This window comes from Lactuca saligna, chromosome 3, assembly GCF_052625555.1.
Source record: "Lactuca saligna cultivar CGN05327 chromosome 3, ASM5262555v1, whole genome shotgun sequence".
NCBI lineage: Eukaryota > Viridiplantae > Streptophyta > Magnoliopsida > Asterales > Asteraceae > Lactuca > Lactuca saligna.
The window spans coordinates 22025306-22044927 of record NC_136419.1 but is presented as its reverse complement, the minus strand read 5'-3'; the positions used below and the strand labels follow the sequence as shown (position 1 = coordinate 22044927).

The 19622-nt window shown below is 31.4% G+C and overlaps 3 protein-coding genes across 3 annotated transcripts; 1 reads left to right on the top strand and 2 right to left on the bottom strand.

Annotated features, from left to right (window-relative positions):
• Positions 1 to 1247: 1247 nt before the first annotated feature.
• On the bottom strand, positions 1248 to 3156 carry LOC145033456 (telomere repeat-binding factor 1-like). Its single transcript, XM_078982063.1, has 4 exons — positions 3007 to 3156; positions 2703 to 2917; positions 2246 to 2330; positions 1248 to 1352 (listed from the first exon to the last, which is right to left on the bottom strand). The coding sequence occupies exons 1-4, from the start codon at positions 3154 to 3156 to the stop codon at positions 1338 to 1340; spliced, it is 465 nt and encodes a 154-aa protein (XP_078838189.1). The 3' UTR covers positions 1248 to 1337.
• Positions 3157 to 7507: 4351 nt separating this feature from the next.
• Positions 7508 to 8806, top strand: LOC145034731 (uncharacterized). The gene is made up of 5 exons (XM_078983233.1): positions 7508 to 7762; positions 8021 to 8175; positions 8265 to 8323; positions 8397 to 8486; positions 8566 to 8806. The coding sequence occupies exons 1-5, from the start codon at positions 7665 to 7667 to the stop codon at positions 8572 to 8574; spliced, it is 411 nt and encodes a 136-aa protein (XP_078839359.1). The 5' UTR covers positions 7508 to 7664; the 3' UTR covers positions 8575 to 8806.
• A 1518-nt stretch (positions 8807 to 10324) lies between these two features.
• Positions 10325 to 13817, bottom strand: LOC145034730 (zinc finger CCCH domain-containing protein 34-like). Its single transcript, XM_078983232.1, has 7 exons — positions 13207 to 13817; positions 12990 to 13123; positions 12705 to 12770; positions 12100 to 12219; positions 11677 to 12015; positions 11336 to 11596; positions 10325 to 11256 (listed from the first exon to the last, which is right to left on the bottom strand). Exons 1-7 carry the CDS (start codon positions 13271 to 13273, stop codon positions 10921 to 10923), a joined length of 1323 nt encoding a protein of 440 aa, XP_078839358.1. The 5' UTR covers positions 13274 to 13817; the 3' UTR covers positions 10325 to 10920.
• Between the last annotated feature and the right edge of the window lie 5805 nt (positions 13818 to 19622).

Below are 19622 nucleotides of genomic sequence, written 5' to 3'. Positions count from 1 at the left end.
ATTAATTAATCATTAGATCATACTTTACATATCATATTTAGTTAATCATGATTTGCATATCATAATATTTAATCATACTTTAACACAATTAACAAGTAAATATAAGTAATACTTAGCATTTTATTATACTTCAACATAATCACAGTTTGCAAATAAAATAATTAAATAATTTGATTAAATCTTCAACAAAATTAGCAAGATAATACATACATAGTTTCAATGTAAGTCACGACAGCTACAGTACAATTTTATTCAATGTAATGTCACAAAATTTTTGGTTTGGGCTAAGAAAAAACAATTTTATTGAATGAAATGACACAAAAAAAACGCTCTTTTTTAATGTAAAATAACCCAAAAATAGAATTTATTTAAATAATGATTACAGCGTCGGTATAGCAGTGACCACAATCACGGTAACGGAGCTAATAGCATCACCGTTATTTTCAAATAGTGTTTCTTTACCTCTGCTAAACGCTATAACAACGCTATAGCATCACGATTGACTACATAGATTCCAACAACAAATTGAAAAGATGAATAAAATGGCAACGCAACGGTGAAAGTAAAGTGATATAATTGTTCCTTGCGAGCCGCTAGAATCTGACATTGATGTCACCGTTAATGGTTTAGTTTAACTTTTGGATGTTAACTGAATTTACTTTTAGGGTTTAAGATTAAGAAAATGAATAACATTTTTATGATCCGTATTGAAAAAAACCATCTCGGTGATTACGGGGAAAGGGTCACCAATGAATGGATGAGGAAGGTTACCTTATGAATGTGAGCTAAGAAGGGAGCGGCGAAATGGGCACTTGGGTGTGTGTGAGCCTCTTTCTTATATAATAACATATATAAATTAAGATAGTTAAAGAAGATCGAAAAAAAAATGTAAAGGACATATTTGTCAGTTTAGTTTTATACACAAATTAAATACAAAACCATCCAATAATAATGTTTTTTATAATTAAAAAAGTTATAAGAACATGGTTAAAAAAAGTTTGAAAGGACTTTGGTAATATTGAAATACGGGTGTCAATCATTTTAGGTTTTTGTTTGGAAAGAATTTTCAAACCAAACATGAAAACCAATCTTTGTTTGGAACGATGCAATATGTGATGTAATAACCAAGGTAATAGAATAGATCATTATATTCTATTGTCATGTTTGTTTGACGGAAAAAATTGAATGAAAAATTCCAACATGTTGCGTATCCCCTATCCTAATAAATAAGTAGAATAGTGCTACGTGTCAGTCTCCCAGACCCCCAAAATATAGTTTTCCCGCTTCTTTTCTTCAGGTCCATTTACGTAAATGCCCTTCACTTCAAATAGAGGCAATTAATCCGGAAAAAACTGCAGTCAAAAAATGCAATCAAAATTTTAAAATGAATAAAATATTTGCAAATAATATACAAAAATCGGTTATTCAAATTTGAAATTCAAAATACCCGATTTATATGGAAGTTTTTTTTATTGTGATTGGAAATTAAATAATTTTCCGTGATTAAATCCCAAAAAATCTGCATTCTTAAAATTATCTTTTCAAAATACTACTATTATCCATCTAATATATTCCTTCTTTTCAGCATTCTTAAAATTATCGAGCTATCAGGTAAGTAAAACACAAAAAATCTGCTGGAAATAAATGCATACCCATATAAATGACTATAAGATCTACATGCTTTGGTATCCACGATTCTGCTTATGAGCTACTTTGCAAAAGTTAATTTTCTCATAATCTCGTTATATGATTGACTATTACATTCATTCATTGTTTTCCTACACCTCTCTACATCCAATCTTAGATTAATCATTTCAGATCCATTTAACTCGATCATTTTCATTCAATCCTTGTTAATAAGGTTTAAGTTTAGTTTTCTTTAATATGTAATCTATCTGTATATACGACTCCTCTCTATCTCTTTTTATACCATCTTTTGGGGTTTCTTTACTCTCCATTCTCCCGCTTTTTCTCTTTATTAAATTGGATGCATATTGGATTTACTTTTACGTATGTCTATTTAACATATGCATGAAAGTACTGTAAGATGTATTCATTTTCCTCTTTCATCCATTGTTGTTTTAATCGATGTGTCTTTATATGTATCTTTTACGAATAATTTAAAGTATAATTTTGTAATAAACTAATCAATTAAACTATATATTCCCATTATCTATTATTAAACATGCTGATTAAAAAGAAACTGAAAGTTAAAAGCTAAAAAAACACAATATAACACAGATACCTCTATGTATGTGCCAATGGTAGTCTTATTAGAGCCACCATGCTCCTTCAAGTTGTTTATTGCCTCCATCATAAGATTGTCCAGCCTGTTAATGACACAAAAGGTAAAATGGTCATACACTATAACTATTGATAACATCATCTTCCTAGAGACTAAATAACCATGATTCATAAGAGATATCCCTAATGTATAATAAATAGCACATTATATAATCAATCTGCCATTCTGGTAACACATATACCTCAATGTATGTGGGATATTTGTAGCTATTTGTCAGTTGATGTCAACATTAGTTCCAGACAAAGGGTACAATCATCATTTACTGTCGTTCAGAAGGTTTATTCAATGTAACAAAGAAATAGTCTTTGTTCACACATCACTTTATCCATACAACAATTCATCATCATTTATCCATACTACAGTTAGTGTGAAAAAGAACAAAGAAATAGGGCCTAACCTTATCATAGATCTTTTTGAAGCACCAACTTGTGGAGAACCACTAGAAGACTGAAGAGGCGTCACATCACCCGAGTCTTCATCACTGGGATCAGCAGTTGTGAGTGAGAGAAGGTTGTCATCCTTAGGGACATGTTGCACTCTTTTCAGGGCTAACCTAGCCTTCTCCTTAGATCCCCATCCATTTTCCATTACACTCATGTTACTCCATTTGTCCTGATCCAAGTCAATGAACCAATGATTAAAAGAAAATTTCATATATGTAATAACCTCCAGCAGAAAATTCCATTTGAAAAGATGTAAACCTTAATATCCACATTAGAGCGCAGGTATAACACACTGCTAAACTTTGGATCTTTAAGAATTGTGCACCATTTTCCTGCTCCATGCTTAAGAACTCCAGCTTTTAGAGTTGCTTCTTCTTCAGATGTCCATTTCTGCTTAGGAGCACCCATAAAGCCAATCAAGACTAGCAAGTTCTACCTGCACAGCATATTCATCAATTCCGTAATGCAATCTAAGCGTTATTTTTATAAAACACGTTAGGAGAATGATCAACTAATTGTTGTTCACCGAGCATATCGAACACATGGATTAGGCATCTAAAACTTAGGTCACCAAAGTGTAATTATGTATCAGATATGACTAAGATAACCAACAACGAAATACATCAAAAGACCTCCTGCACGATTACTACAAGTACAACGAAACTCTGCTAGCTAAGAAAATATAAAGGAACCCTAATTTCCTCAATTCTCATCGATACTTGTACAATTACATAGATTACAAGCTCAAATACCAATCAATTCGTGTATATGAACAGAAGACCGACCCACTTCCTACCTTCAATCATAATTCTTTTTCTCGGACCAACTGAGGACCAAAGACCTTTCCCCCCCCCCTCTCTCTCTCTCTCTCTCTCTCTCTCTCTCTCTCTCTCTCTCTCTCTCTCGACGCCCACCTTCCCCCATCCTCATTCGCATATTACTGTAAGAGCAGAAAAGAAGTAGGCTCGCTGCTTCTTCACTTTTCTGCGAACCATTCGAACATCGGAGGTCCTCAACTTTTCAAACCTTCACCCACCAAGAATCGATAGCAGCTTCCTGCTTCTTTTCTTCTTTTTCCTTCGGTCCAACGAAACCCCAGAGATCCTCCCCCTGCTTCTTTTCTCGATCGAACACCATTAGATCCCTTTCTTCGATCGGTTGTTTCTTTTTCTCAAATTGAAGAAAACGGAGACCTGACCCCTTTTCCTTAATTTCAATTTTTGGTCTAATCGACCAATTTAGCCACTCCACTTTATGAATTTGACCAAGACAGTCCCCTATGGAAATTATTGACAAATTAACCTCAAATCTCATTGATTCTTTTAAACCATTTCAGCCCCTCCTTTAAAATTAGATTACAAATTCATTTTTTACTTTGTTTTATATGTTTTCTAACATATCAATTTTTACAACTTTAATTTTATGTTGTTTTACATGTGCTTTCACATGTAAATGCTTACTATTAGAATAATATTTCTTTTCTAAAATCTAATATTATAGTTAATGGAATATAAATAAGATTCTTACATAATTGTTAATTACAATCTTTATATGATGTAATAACAATATTTCAATAATATATTTACTTTTATATATCACTATTTTCAACATATTTCATTATAAACTTTTAAACGTAGCTTACATATACCTAAACAATATATTTTTTATTATTTAATATGTATACTTTTTTTGAAATATTATATTATTGTATAAAAAATAAGAACATGGATATATGTGAAACTATTGTGCGATATTATAAAGTTTAATAAAAGTATTACAGTTATATATTATATACTACCAAATTGTAGTTTTATATGTTATTTCTTTGTAATTTAATCATAATCTGTCAATATGTCAAAAAAATATATTATACCCCTTTGTTCAACATATAAATATTATATATGAATTACTTATTCTGTAATTTTAGGCATGTTGTTTTATTAACTAAATCGAGTTATAATGTAGTATCCAATTTAATATTGTTTGTATTATCTAAGAGGAAACTATTTAATTTTCTAAAAAAACTATTCAATTTCTTCTAAAAAAACTAGAAAATTAAATAGTTTCCTCTTAGATAATACAAACAATATTAAATTGGATACTACATCAACGTGTCTATCTGCAACAACTAAAACTGTTGAGACTTCAACAAACTTTCCGTCTACTGCAAATAAATATTGCTCGACACTGGTTCCTGATGCTTACAAAGGTATGTTTATTTCTTCAATTTTATTATAAAAAAACATATTTTTTACCTCCTTATACTTTTTATAGCCTATACTATTATCGTTTATGCAGAAAACAACAATAACATGTACTAAAGATTGGTTTGTTTCTCAAAGATCCAATTTTTTAACATGGGCAATTGTATGTTGCCTTATCTTGAGTTGAAAGCACAGAGGGATTAAAATTATTAATTAGATAAAGATGGCAGACTCACATATAAAACTTCCAATGTTCTTTATAAGGAAATTTTTCAAAATTTATAACCAACTTTTTTGTAGCATCTTTTAGTCATTTTTAGCAAAACATACTTAATCCATCATATTACTTTATTTATTTATAATTACATATTGTATATTTTATGTTAATTTCATTACCACACATAGGTAAGGCATCATCTCGATATGTTTAACAAGAATCATACAATAAAAATCAAGTTAAAAATCTCCACTTGTAATTAAATATTTACCATTTACTGTTTAATTAAACACGTACAAATCACAAAGTTATTAAAATATGCATTATCACAATTCATAAGTTTTCTAATCTAATTTGTAGCCAACTTTTTTGTAGCATATTTTATTCATTTTTAGCAAATCATACTTAATCCATCATATGACTTTATTTATTTATAATTATGTATTGTTTTTTTTATGTTAATTTCATTACACACATTGGTAATGCATCATATACATATGTCCAACAAGAATCATGCACAAAAAATAAGGGTTTTCAAAAATCTCCATTTCTAATTAAATACTTACCATTGAGTTTGTAATTAAATACTTACAAATCAAATAATTATTGAAAAATGCAATATTACAATTCATATGTTATAAAAATTACTTAAATATTATTTTATTAAATAATTAATTTTTAAATTCAATTAAAAATCAACACCCGTGGATTCTACGGGTTTTAACCTAGTGGTTATATAAATCATTAAATTGCATATAAAATTTAAATACATATTATATGCTTTGCAAATAGTTTAAAAAATATATCTAATATCTAAAAAAAATAAAAGAAATAGATCCAATAAAATCTTAAAATATAATTATAATTAAAAATTACTTTTTATGTTAAAAAATAAAAGAATATATTTTGTTCTAAAATGAAAAATATGATTGAAAATTATATGTATAAAACTAATTTGTAATTGTAAGTATATATTCTTTCATTTCCAGAAGAAAAAAAAAAAAAATCTGATAAATGCTGCATTCCATTTTTTATGACAACCACACAAGATTTTTTTTTTTTTTTTTTTTTTTAAATTTCGTCATAATGCTCGACTCCTTTACATATTCAATTACTCCATACCAAATGATATCTTAGCCTAATCAAATTACATGTTAAACAACCAAATTTCAAACATGTACTTTATATTTAATTTTTCATTTAAATATTGTTTTAATGGATATAATTATAGTTATAAATAACTAAATATACATGACAACCAAATCTAAGAGACTTTCATCTCATCAGCATCTCTTAAAAACTTATCTTCGAATAATTCCGCATCTCTAGATTCTATGACAACATCTTATTCGTTATCAAATAATCGATAAACATTGTTGTTTTAAGGATATCCAATAAATACAATCTTTATAGCTCAAGCTCCCAATTTGAAACATACACACACGTAAAATTAAGTTTTTGTAGGGTGGGCCAAGGCCCACCTTTGTTTGTACGTGGCTTTTTTAACCAGTGTAGGTTAAGTTGTCTTTCCTTCCATAACTCATAAGGACTAGGTAGGAATCACGTACTAGTGATCCTATTGTTCATATTTCACATAGCAAATGCTCTATCCGTCTGTAAAATTATAGTCCAATCTTTTTTTTTTTTTTAAATAATAGTTTATTTTTAAAAATAAATAATATTTTTACCAAAATATCCCCTCATTATTACTTAACAACTAAGCATTTAATGGAACATTAAATGGAAAGTAAAAACAAAACTATCATTTTATTAAATAAAATTAATAATAATTAATGTTTTTCTTAATTTATGTGCTTTTTTGTCTGTGGATAAAAATATTGAGACGAAGAAAGTGATCAATAGAGCTTCTCTTGCAGATTGTCTGGTAAACTTGATTGGTTCAACATGCAATTAACCATCTTGAAAAGGGTTTCGTATTTTCTTTCAACCAAACAATTTTGTTGGGGAGTAAAATGTGAAGTTGTTTCATGTACGATACCATTCTCTTCGCAAAACGTATGAAACTCCCAATTGGAGTATTTTTCGTTTTTATTAGTGCGAATAATCTTTATTAGTTCCTCATATTGATTTTCAACCTCGGGAAGTAAAAACAAATTTCAATCTAACTCGAACCGAAAATGAGAAAACCAAATATCCAACCTAAATTATTAAATATCAAAAATTAATTTCAGTGAGGTTGTTTTATTTCTGTTGTTCTTTTCATTTAGCCCCAATAATGAACATCACTAATAATCAGGAGTTTTTTTTTTTTTGAAGATGACATAGAAGGGCAAAATAGGTATTACAAAAATGTAATACCAGCAACGACGAACCCCATCGGCTATCCAATCCAATTCCAAATTCCCCAAATTTGATTTCGAAGGGACAATGATATCGAAAACCTTCAAGTTCAACCTTCCCCCTCCGCCGCTTAATAAATTACAGACACAATCTCCTCGGCTACCTCCTCTTCATCCCCTCAACAACCGATCCACATGGAGGGACTGACAGAGGATGAACGAAAGGCTCTTCGTGGAAGCAAATTTGCACCTCTTCCATCTCCACTCCCCACCGTTTCCCGATCTCAACCTAGGTCAACCTTTGCTTTTCCTTCTGTTTCTCACTCCTTTTCTTCTTATTTTCTCGTCGGCTGTAAAGGATTTAAGTAGATCTGCTGAATTTTTTGTGGGAAACCATTGAACTCGATATACAAATACTAGGAAAAGTTGTATCTATGGTTTGGATTTGAGTTATAAGAATATTCAGCCAAAGTAGGAGGACTCTTTTTGTTGCCTTTTGATTCTTGGATTGAGTTATTATGCTGACAATTGGGAAAAACAAATTCTTGCAGATTGGCGCACCCTGGAGGACCAATGAAAACTAATAAAGCTGCTGCGTTAGCCAAGTTTTTGGAACGGAAGTCACAGGAACCTAGTGGATTATCTTCTATTAATCCCAAACTTGTGGAATTGGCTGTGAAAAATGCCAAAGAGACTGTTAGAGCAAGTAATGATCCTCATCCTAATTTTGAAAATACATATTTTGGTATAGTATCTATCATGTTGTGGTTTATGTATGCAAGCTGCTGTATGCAGGCAATGCTTCAAATTCAGAAAGGAGAATACAGCATGTAAACTCATTTGGTGACTATGAGGTGCGTTCATCGTCCACTTCTGAATTATTTACTGTAAATTTCCATTGTTTAAGTGAGACTCTGAATGTGGCAGGATATGATTGAAGAAGACCAAGAAATGGAAGTGAAACCAATCAAACTGAAGAAAAAGAAGAACAAGAAGAAGAAAAATAAAAAACAGAAGGTGCATTTTTCTTTCTCATCCCTGTGATTGTTATCATTATGGATTTTGATGACCTACATAAACTTCTTAATCTGATCAGGTGAACTAGACGCAAGATTTTGTTTCTTGGACAACCAAAAGCTCCATCTTTTTACTTCACAAAAAGATTTTGATAGTTTTTTTTGGAGAGACAAAACTTGTGTATAACATGAACAGAAGGTAATTGAAACTGACCATGGTGCTGTAAAATACCAAAATCATTGTTGAGATTATCTGCTTAAATGTTGTAGACTATTAAGTTGATTATATTTGGATTAAATCGTATGATGTTATAATCCACATGTGAAATCATCAATTGCTTATGTAATTTTGCTAAAAAATAATAATAATAATAATAATGTAATATGGGCTTTGGTTTGTCTGGTGGCTGGTGGTCGGTGGTTGTGGTGGAGCCGCCTAGATCGTGTACTTTTATTTGTCGGTTGAGTACTTGAGTTCCACACGGCTTGTTAATATGGATTATGGGATTACCCCTTGAAAGTCTTGAAGTCATTATTTTAAGGAAAGTAAATTACAAATTGATTTTCCGAAAATGATAATTGACTTTCAAAAATGGACTCCAGCAGATTGCTTGCAGAAGCACGAAAGATTATATAAGAGTATTACTGGAGTTATGAAAATGACTTGATTACCCTTTGAATCGTTGTTGGAGTTGGTGTTTGACCATTTGGTAAAAGCTAAAAGTGATTAGTACCAAGATAAAATGTTTGTATTTCTACATATATATTTTATTTTCAACTTATAGATCCGTGAAAATAATATTTTTATGATTATATTAATTTATATTATTTTTGTTGAAACTTTTGGTGAATTATCAAACCAAATAACAATTGAGATGATAACTTTTTCTTCCCTTGTCTTATTATATTAAGACATCTTCAATCCAACATCAAATCCAATATTTTACATCAAAATTAGTATAACGGTTACATAAATATTAAATTGATATTATATAGGTTTTATATAACTTAATTTTTATGTTTCAGCTTATTCAAAAATATAGTATCTTTTAATAATTTAAAACACTAAAATATCTAGATAAAGCACATAATTTTACAATATAAAATTATGTTAAAAAGATCTTTTAGTGTTTTACATATTCTTTGAATATTTTATGATAAAAGAATAACGTAATGGATGGAGGTCAACCATATTTCTAGTATAATAGAATTGGAGCAAAACAAATGTGGTGGGACCCGATCCGGATTGGCAAGCTTGCCAACAATCCTATCAACGATTGGATACTGATCTGACCTCAAGACTGATCTTTCTGCTCTGTTGATTGAAATAGTTTTTGCTATGATGGAAAGATAATGGTTGCAATCTTAATAAAGTTGGATTAAAAAGTTTCAAGTTTGTATCCATCTTAATGCGCAAAAAAGACTTGGTCATTGGGAGATTAATTTTTAATAAAAAGTCTTGTTCATTGACCAAGTTTGATTGATTAGAAGAAACCCCACTACATATGGGAGATCTTTTGTGGGTCACTCTTTATTCTACACCGACAAATAAGAGGGTGAGTTTCGAAACTCAAATGTAAATTTCTAGGTTTCAACAAAGAAAAAAAGAGAGAAATAAAGTAAGAAACTCATGAACGCTTTTTTTTTTTTTTTCAATTGCATCAGTTTCTCTTCTTTTTCCCGTTAAGTTTGAACTTGGAAACATGATATTATGCTGATCAGCTTTACAGATAGATAAAGGTGATTGAAATTTTAACAAATACCAACTTCGAATGCAGGAATTAAGAGAACACAGATAACATCAACACTGGTAACGGACAAAATAGTAATAACAAGAGATTACAAAATCCCAGCTTCTCGTCTCACATTCATTGTTTTGGTGTCCAACATAAAATTATTCAAATAATAATCCCCCCTTACATCTCATCATATCAAGAAGACTCTATCGCAACCTGTCTAAACTAAATCCATTTCCCCACAAAAACAATTAGCGGGGGAGAGAGAAAAACACATTTGAAGAATACTTTTCACTTTTCAGATTAAATAACCAGAGGGGAGGGAAGCACAACAGAAGATCAAGAAGGAAACAGGCCTTCATCGTTTTTGTTTCCTATACACAACATAAATAGACACCACCTTTCCAATAGATAATGCTCTTTTTTGTTTTCGTTGGTTATTCAAAAGTTTAGCTAGCTAGCTATATATTTATGTGGAGGGCGTTTGGTTTTGGCTTATTATTTGTAACGTGAAAGTGAAAGTGAAAACGGAGAGGGAGAGGCCATGTAAATATGTAAACCACTAAAAAACAAGATCCAAGTCCTAATGAAAGAACTTGTCACAAAAACCAAAACAACAAAAAAAAAAAAAGATGGATGGCATGTTTGTTAGGATCCGTTGATGAAATGTGATTTTTGGGAATGTATGTGGAATTGGCATCAATCAGCAGCAGTGGAGGATTTAGAAAGTGAAAGTGGCATGCTCTGTGACAAACTGGACCCCACTGAACCACTAGCGATACTTATACTGGTACTGGTAGAAACACCATCTTTGTTTTTGTTGGTTGCAGAAACAATGTCCGATGAAGAAGATGAAGGTGCTAAAGTTCCAACGGAAGTTCCAACAGGATATGGTGCAACTGACATGTCAGCTAGCGAAGATGCAGATGAACTGTAACTCAACGTCCCACCTCCACCCATTGGGTGATCAAATTTGCAAGATGGCCCAAACTTACACACACCCTTTTGGGCATAGTGTGTACACACCGCTGCACCCTGAAAAAAAATATATATATATATATATATTTTAAATGTATATTATAATCAAAAAACATGGAAGTGTAAAGATACTTACTGGACGAAGGGGAAGACCCATGGGACTAAGCATGAAGTTTGTCTTTGGCTGATTCCATTCCCGTGGATGATGGTATCGACATGATGAACCAAATTTACAGTCCCCTGTCTTTAAATAATACTGACATTCCGCTTCACCAGGTCTCTCTGGAAACGCAGATTCCGCCATTGAAACATATGAAGGAACTGCTGGAGATAAATGAGAAGGACTTATGGCATACATCGACCCTCCTCCAACATTACTATTCGGATTTACAGGTGCCTGTGTAATCTCTCATTTTTAGTACTTCATCTTTCTTTCTTTTTTACAAAATGAGAACAAGGTTTTATATAGATAGATACCTGGTAAGGATTCCAACCTGGAAATGGGACCATTCCAGGGGGAAGCATCACCGGAGGACCATAACTTCCGGCGAGATATGATCCCGGAAGAAGAGAAGGTCTGGAAACCGGCCAGTTGCCGGAAAACACTCCATACTGTTGAGAAGAAGCAACAGGAGATTGCATACTTTGGTATGTAACAGAAGCTGCCATTGGAGAAAAAGATTCAGGTGGTGGTGGGGGTGGTGGTAGTGGTGGTGGTGATGGAGTAACACCGACTGGTTGGGGATGGTGAAATTTACAGGTCACCCCAAACTTACACTGCCCTGTTTTCACATAGTACGAACACTCCTTTTCACCCTGTGAAAAACAGAGTATAAGTTATAATAAGATATATGAACACTTTAATTTAATGGATCAGATAAAAAAGAAGAAACAACTTACAGGACGAAGAGGGTATCCAGATATATTTAGTAACACTGTGGTTGATGATCCGATTCCATGTCTTGGATGATGATACTTGCATGAAGCACCAAACTTGCACATTCCTGTTCGCATGTAGTACTGGAAACAAAATAAGCACACAATCATGTTAAATGTTATACAACAAGAATATGACGTGCATGTTAAATACTCCAACAATGAACAAACATTTTGTCTAGTGCTATGATTGGTCTACAACAAATACATGTTCAAACGTTACAAAATGTCATTAAAGATGACATAATGTGATATGTATTCTTCATGGTTCACAACGATTTATAACTAAAATCGTTTCCAGTATAGAAACAAACAAACAAATAACTAAACTCAAGTTCCATTTTGGAAGTAATGTAAAAGACAAATGTATCTTGGTAAAAGATCCCATTAAAAACAGAACCCATGTGTTTGTAAGAACAAGCATTTGACAGAGCAAAGAACTTCAAATCTAGGACGTAAACTGTTGAGTAACAGGGTTGGGATCTTTTTGACATTAAAAGGTATCTAAATGCATCATACACAGCAAGAATCATTGATGGATTGAAATTTGTGAGAATTTTAATGAATACCTGACACACTGGTTGCCCAATCCGCTGTGGGTATTCCCCTCCGGCAGACCTCATAGCTCCGACCACCTGGCAAAACTCATCAAACCAATCTTTAACCCAATGCATGACGATGTTTTTCCAAATAAAAGCGAACGATAACCTCACAAAACTCAAGGGATACCCAATTTGTACACAGATCCATTAATTTCAAAGAACGATTTCGCTTTTTGATGAGACACAGATTACAGAGATGATCACATGAAGAAACACATTATGAATACGATGGAAAGTTTTGAAGATAATTACCGAACTACGATCACGAGGATGGTTGAACCGACAGCGAGAACCGTACCCACAAAACCCTGTCCGCAAATAATAGATACAATCGGCCTCATCCGGCCGTTCAGGGTATGATTCCAACCCTAATTGCCACATAGGCTCTGCATTCACCATCAAAACACCCAAATTGGCATTTGAATCAATAAAATTCGAGATAGAGAGATGATAATGCAAGTGTTCTTACCTTCGAGCCCTGTTTGGCCTCCTGATGTGTTCCATTCACTAACCGGATCGGACTGTGACATCTCCATTATACGATTATAAAGATGTATATATAAATAATCACTATACAATTATACGGTTGTGTCTTGTGTGTGTGTGTAAATAAATATATATACTCTATCAACACTATATACTGAAACCCCAAAAGGCCAAATCGTATGAACAAATGCTATTGGGTTTTCCGATCGCCTTTTTTAGTGAGAGAAAGAAGAGGTTTTTTGAGGGCATCCCCCCTCTCACACTCTCTCCTTCTCTCTTTCTTTCTCTATCTCTTTCTCTCTCTATATATATAGAACTCCGTATGTATCTTTCTTGAAAAAAAGACACGCTCAGTGTGTTTTTAGGTTACTTTTTCTCTCTCTCTCTTCTTGGCTCTTTCTTGATCTTTATGGGCTTGGAACTTCTCTTTAATGACTGTTAGTTTACCAACGCGCCAGATACAAATACAAGAGAGTTGTTGCGCCTTCTCTCTCTCTCTCTCTCTCTCTCTCTCTCTCTCACACACATACACACACTGTCTGTTTCTCTCTCTAGAATTGTTGAAAAAGATGTTGTTTGTGAAACGGGGGTTGGAAGAGTTGTTTGGGAAGGGTTATGATTTTATGAAACGATAGAGCATATGACAAAAATACCCTTTCGATTTGCTACACGTGCATTAAGACGTGTTCGCCTTGCATCACCGGATATTTCTTTATTGCCCAATTCCCCTTTCTTTAAAATATTTCTTAATTACTCACTTTTATGCTTCCTCTGTGAATTTAATTATTTAAGATTTAAGATTTTATTTTAAATAGGTATAGGCAATTTATTTTACTTTGCATTTAGTGTAACCAACTATATGTCTACATGATTTGTCTATTTTGGTCATCAATTTCTTTTGGACTGTTTATTTCATAAACGAACCACTCTTTCATGAACTTCAATTATGTATCAATATGAATTTGCAATGTTAATAAATAAAGTAATTATAATTTTATACTTCATAAAAATTATTTTTAGGAAAACTTTATTTCTCATTTAGTTTTATTCTTTCAAAAAAAAATATTTCCTTTGTAAAAGAATTAAGATTTTAGAAAATTGGTAAGAATTTAAAAAACTCACAATCCGCTTATTATTTTTCAAAATCAAAACCACTATTACTTTTCAGACGTCTAAACAATATCTAACCTTACAAAAATTGACAACTTTTTTTTCTAAATATGTATACGTACTTATTTATGTTTTTTTGTGTAACTTTGACGTTTTAAATTTGCGATTCTCTTAAACGTTGATATTAGAGTTTCATTGTTATGTTGATTTTGGGGAAAAAAAAAAAACATGAATATGCATCCACGCATGCATATTATATAAACATTCAAATGTGCAGACATGCACAATTTAAAAAATGGGTAATTATACCAATCGTCTATCGTACACATGCCAAAAAGCATGTTTAGCCTCTATTTTCAAAAATTAACTCATACCGTCTCTGATTTGTTTTTTTCTTGCATGCTTAATCCGTATTAACATGAAATGACCATTTTACCCTTAATAATTTCTTTTTTCATTTCTTTTATTTATTCATCAGTTTTAAATATATATATATATATATATATATATATATATATATATATATATATATATATATCTCAAGAAATCAAATCCATTACTCCACGACTCCAAACCCTCTTCAAGACCTTAAACCAAGAAATCGATACATCCACAACCAAAATAATCTCTCAAAAATTTGATACATCATCAGCGATCATTCCTGTCTGAAACCAACAAAAAAAATTCCGTCGGTGAATCCCAGGAGCCCGTTTCCACCCCTGCAAATTTGTGATTTTATAAATATCACATAAATTGTCCGACCTGGACTCTCCAGTCGCCATCCGTGGTCTGGACTCGTCGATTGCTCAAGAACGACGACCACCACCAATGTATGATTTAGATTTCGACTTCAATTTCTGGAACCATCCCACCCTTTTCCTCCATACAGATCCAGCGAGACCCCAAACCTACAAATCGTAAAAAACCATAAACCTGCAAATCAAACCTAACTAAACCCTAAACCTGCAAATTGGAACGAACGAGTCGCAGGAGAAGTAAAAGGATTACGATCAACGTAATCAGATCGAGGAACGTGATGTCCACCGCCACATGATCGAGGAGGATTTTGTCCACCAACATTTCATATTCCTCATAGATGGTGTAAGTCGACGCGGACTACTCCAAGAAAACCTGCTTTCTTTTCCGATGTATGTGTGCTTTGTGTTTCTTGTTATCTCGATCAGAACACATGTTTGTGTGTGTGTGTGTGTTTTGTATTGAAGAAAAATAGAGAGAGAGAGGGGGGGAGAGTGAGAGATGAGGAGGGAGAGGCATCGGAGGTTGTGGTGGTATTTTCATTCGTATGAGAGAGATTTATATTAGAGAGTTGTTTTTTTTAAGTTATAAATAATAATAAATAATATTAGAGTAATTAAACTAAATATCAAAGGATATAATGATCATTTCAAATGTGGAGCGGACTAAATTTGAAACAAAAACACATATGAGGGACGAAGTTAGCAAGTTTTAAGCAAACGAGGGACGATTGGTGTAATTTACCCTTAAAAAAGTAAATAAATAATTACAAAACTAGTCTAATCTCCTAATTACTTTTCAAAATTAACAATTATCCCAAAACAACCCATAAAACATAAGTCGGTCAAATCGGCTACTATTTCACTATTTTCACGTATGGTTATCTTGGATATATATATATATATATATATATATATATATATATATATATATATATATATATATATATATATATATATGAAAACAAAACCGTAGACCATAAAATGATCTACGATATCCTTTCTATATCCTATGGTTTCCGAAACTATAGTCTACGGTTTCGACCCAAACCTACGGATATATATATATATATATATATATATATATATATATATATATATATAAAGAGAGAGAGAGAGAGAGAGAGAGAGAGTTAGGTTCAAATGTTTTTAGCAACTATTGTGTGCCTAAATACACCAATAAGAATTCAAGAAACAATAAATAATTAACTAAATCATTAAAGGGTATTGGACCTTTTGTACTTTTATTTAAGGAAATTATTTAATTGAAATCATTCAATTAAGGAAATAAACTAATCATTCAATTAAGGAATTAAACTAAATATATTTGACCTAGTTATGTTTGTGGCTGAACACTTCATCATCGGCATCAACACCATCACCATCAACCTAGTTATGTTGTTGCTACCTTCCGTTCGTTCTTCCCCTGCTTCGATCGAGTTCCTTTCGTCCCCGATCAAATGAAGACGAGAATCGGAGATGCTTTCTCTCTCCTTGCAATAGATCGACAAAACATCGCACACCCTTCTCATCTCTCAGTTGTTTCGAAAGGAAAAAGTGAGAACCTGGAGAAGCTTCAACGATCAACGCACATCAAATCCGCAATCCAATTTATTCCCCGAGTTACCTTCTCCTCGCTTATGGTTGTGTAAGCAGTCGTCCCTCTGCTCTCATTACTCCGTCGTTCAAGCCTCCTCCTAAGGTATGCGTTCTCTCCTTGTTTTACATAAGCCCTCAGTACAGATTCGAGGTAAGAACGGGTGACTTTTGTTGAAGACATACAAGCTACTTAAACGCTGTCAAAAGAAAAAGTGAATTTTTTATATATACTTTTTTATTAGATTTGGAAGGTTACAGGTCCTTCATATTCCACATACACATATACATATACATGCTTCAGTCTCTTGATTCTTATTGATTTTATTTCCTTTTTTATCCTCTTATCAATTGCTTCAGTCTCTTGATTCTCCATGGTGGGGCTGATTATTTTTGATTCAATGGTGAGGGTGTATGATCTTGGGTTTACTGAGCATTTACAGGTGGTTGTCTTACATGGTGAACGCAAGCCTTCTTCTATCCAGGTATTCCAAATTCGTTTCTTTACTGTTCATTTTCATCCTCTTCTTTATCTTGTTGTAAATTATGAATACATACTCTAGTGTTTACTGGGAATGAATGCATATGCGTGTTGATGATTCAATCGCAACTATTGAATTCTGTATTCAATTACAGCTCTTGAATTATGTAATGTATTCTATTAGAATTTATTTTATATAGATGTATTCTGTTAGAATGTTTGAGAATAATTGTCAACAACAAGTACATTTTGTCAGAATTTATAGTTTTTATTCTCTTAGAATGCATTGAATTTTTTAATTTTTTAACCTTGATTATGTTTTCTTTGTGGATTTAGGTTTTGAAGAGGCTAACATTAATGTGGAGAAGGAAGAAAACATAGAGAACGAGAGTGTATTATACCAGAATGTGTTATGCTACAATGTATAAAGTGTTGCCAAAAAATAAGATTCTATTAGAATAGATTAGTGTTATTGTTAGATTGTGATGTTTTTTTTTTCTTTCAGAATGTTGTTATTATTCAATGAATCATAATCATACAATGTAATTATTTGGATATTATTAGTTCAAGAATCGATTTTGTGTATTCTTTTTAGAATGTATTTACTAGTTTATGGTTGGCATTCTGTCATTCTGACAGAATATAATCGACAAATATATTTACTATTTTGTGGTTAACATTCTACCATTCTGATAGAATAAAATAGAATTTCTAATTTTGAATTAATTTAAAATATTCAGATTTTTAAAAATAAAGGAATTAATTATCCTTAAAAATCCAAAAATTTCCTTTTTTTAATATAGGTTAATTGACTAAAATGTCCTTATGCTGAAATTTGTGTGATTATATGGTATATGTTATCTTATTCTACTATCATAGACCCCCAGATCATCACCTTTGATTATATTCTATCCGATGGTCCAGATCTGTGCATTCTGGCACACAATAGTTACTAGAAACAAAATAACCTAACCCTATATATATATATATATATATATATATATATATATATATATATATATATATATATATATATATATATTACTATTACTACTATTTGGTATTTTTTACTATTGATTCATGGATTTTGATTACTATTTCATACCTAGTATATATTAAAATCATACATACTTATAAAGCTAGCATTTTTTCTTGAATCTCATGCATTTGAAACCCCCATAAAAACTTGCCAACACCACATGCATTTGAAACCCCCACACCCTTTCACCTTCAAACTAATTAATCACATATAGTCTCATTCCAAGAAAATCACACACTCTATAAGTTCAACACCTCATGCATTTCAAACCCCTACACCCTTTTACCTTCATTATATATGTAGTTATATTTGTACATTTTTCTTACAAAAAGTCGTCATTTGGTTGAAGATATTATGATTCAAAAGTTTTCATATAGTTGAAACATTCATGGTCCAAATATGATAATTTGAAGTAATGGGTTATGTCGCATCGATGGTAATTGTAATATGATTTTTTTCTTTCAACCAAAACAAATGAAGCTTTTCTATTATTTCTTTATATTCAATTTCTCATTTGACCTTTATATGTGATTTATATGTATTACTCAATCTTGAATGTGACTCTCCAAACATCAATGTTTCGCTTGGAGTATCTTTCTAATTCTTCTTTTTCAAGAAAAACATTTTGGTTGCAGGTTAGTGAAGAATTATCATCAAGTTTCTATGGTAGAATGGTGTTCAATAAAGAAAGAAGATTCAGAAAATGGATATAGTTTTTTTTTTTTTTTTTTTGAGCAAAGTGGACGAATATTAGTTTTTTCTTTTGATTTAAACGTATATTTATGTAACATTGTTATTTATATATTCAACCTCCTAATGTTCTAATTTATTTGATTGTAGTTTTTCTATTTTGATTATGTTTATTTTCTATTATTTTGTTGTTGGGTTATCCTACACAACGTATTTACAAGACAATATTTAAAAGATAACATAATTTTTAACATTTGATATGTAATTATGATAACTTATCATAATATGTTCTTCATATGAAATTAATTTATCCATATTACTACAACAATAATTACATATGACATTTACGAAAATATATATTATTTGTGATTTGTTTAACATATATATGCACTTATGTATGTTATAAACTTATAACTATATATCTTTATGTTTAATAACTGAAGGGATTAAAATGATGCATCAAAACCAATTATTTAGACAAATATAATAATAATAATAATAATAATAATAATAATAATAATAATAATAAATAAATAAATAAATATTTCCAAGTACTGTATTCATTTGAAACTCTCACTACAACTCAAAAGTTTTCTAATTTATGTATATTTATTAGTTACAACTCAAAAAATTTTAACTTATGATTATTAATTACTAATCAATAATAACTTTTTATTTTCCTTTCTTTTATAAGGTTGTAAAGTTTTGCTCATTAAAAATATTAATGT

Bases quoted from the DNA above. Each gene is read 5' to 3' on its own strand.
- LOC145033456 (XM_078982063.1), bottom strand. From the start codon at position 3,156: ATGGGTGCTCCTAAGCAGAAATGGACATCTGAAGAAGAAGCAACTCTA. The intron at 2,918-3,006 runs GTTTACATCTTT...GACTTGGATCAG, and splicing joins GCTCTAATGTGGATATTAAG to GACAAATGGAGTAACATGAG. The intron at 2,331-2,702 runs GTTAGGCCCTAT...TGTCATTAACAG, and splicing joins TCAAAAAGATCTATGATAAG to GCTGGACAATCTTATGATGG.
- LOC145034731 (XM_078983233.1), top strand. From the start codon at position 7,665: ATGGAGGGACTGACAGAGGATGAACGAAAGGCTCTTCGTGGAAGCAAA. The intron at 7,763-8,020 runs GTCAACCTTTGC...AAATTCTTGCAG, and splicing joins GTTTCCCGATCTCAACCTAG to ATTGGCGCACCCTGGAGGAC. The intron at 8,324-8,396 runs GTGCGTTCATCG...TGAATGTGGCAG, and splicing joins ACTCATTTGGTGACTATGAG to GATATGATTGAAGAAGACCA.
- LOC145034730 (XM_078983232.1), bottom strand. From the start codon at position 13,273: ATGGAGATGTCACAGTCCGATCCGGTTAGTGAATGGAACACATCAGGA. The intron at 12,220-12,704 runs GTATTCATTAAA...TTTTGTTTCCAG, and splicing joins TTGGGCAACCAGTGTGTCAG to TACTACATGCGAACAGGAAT. The intron at 11,597-11,676 runs GTATCTATCTAT...GAGATTACACAG, and splicing joins CAGGTTGGAATCCTTACCAG to GCACCTGTAAATCCGAATAG.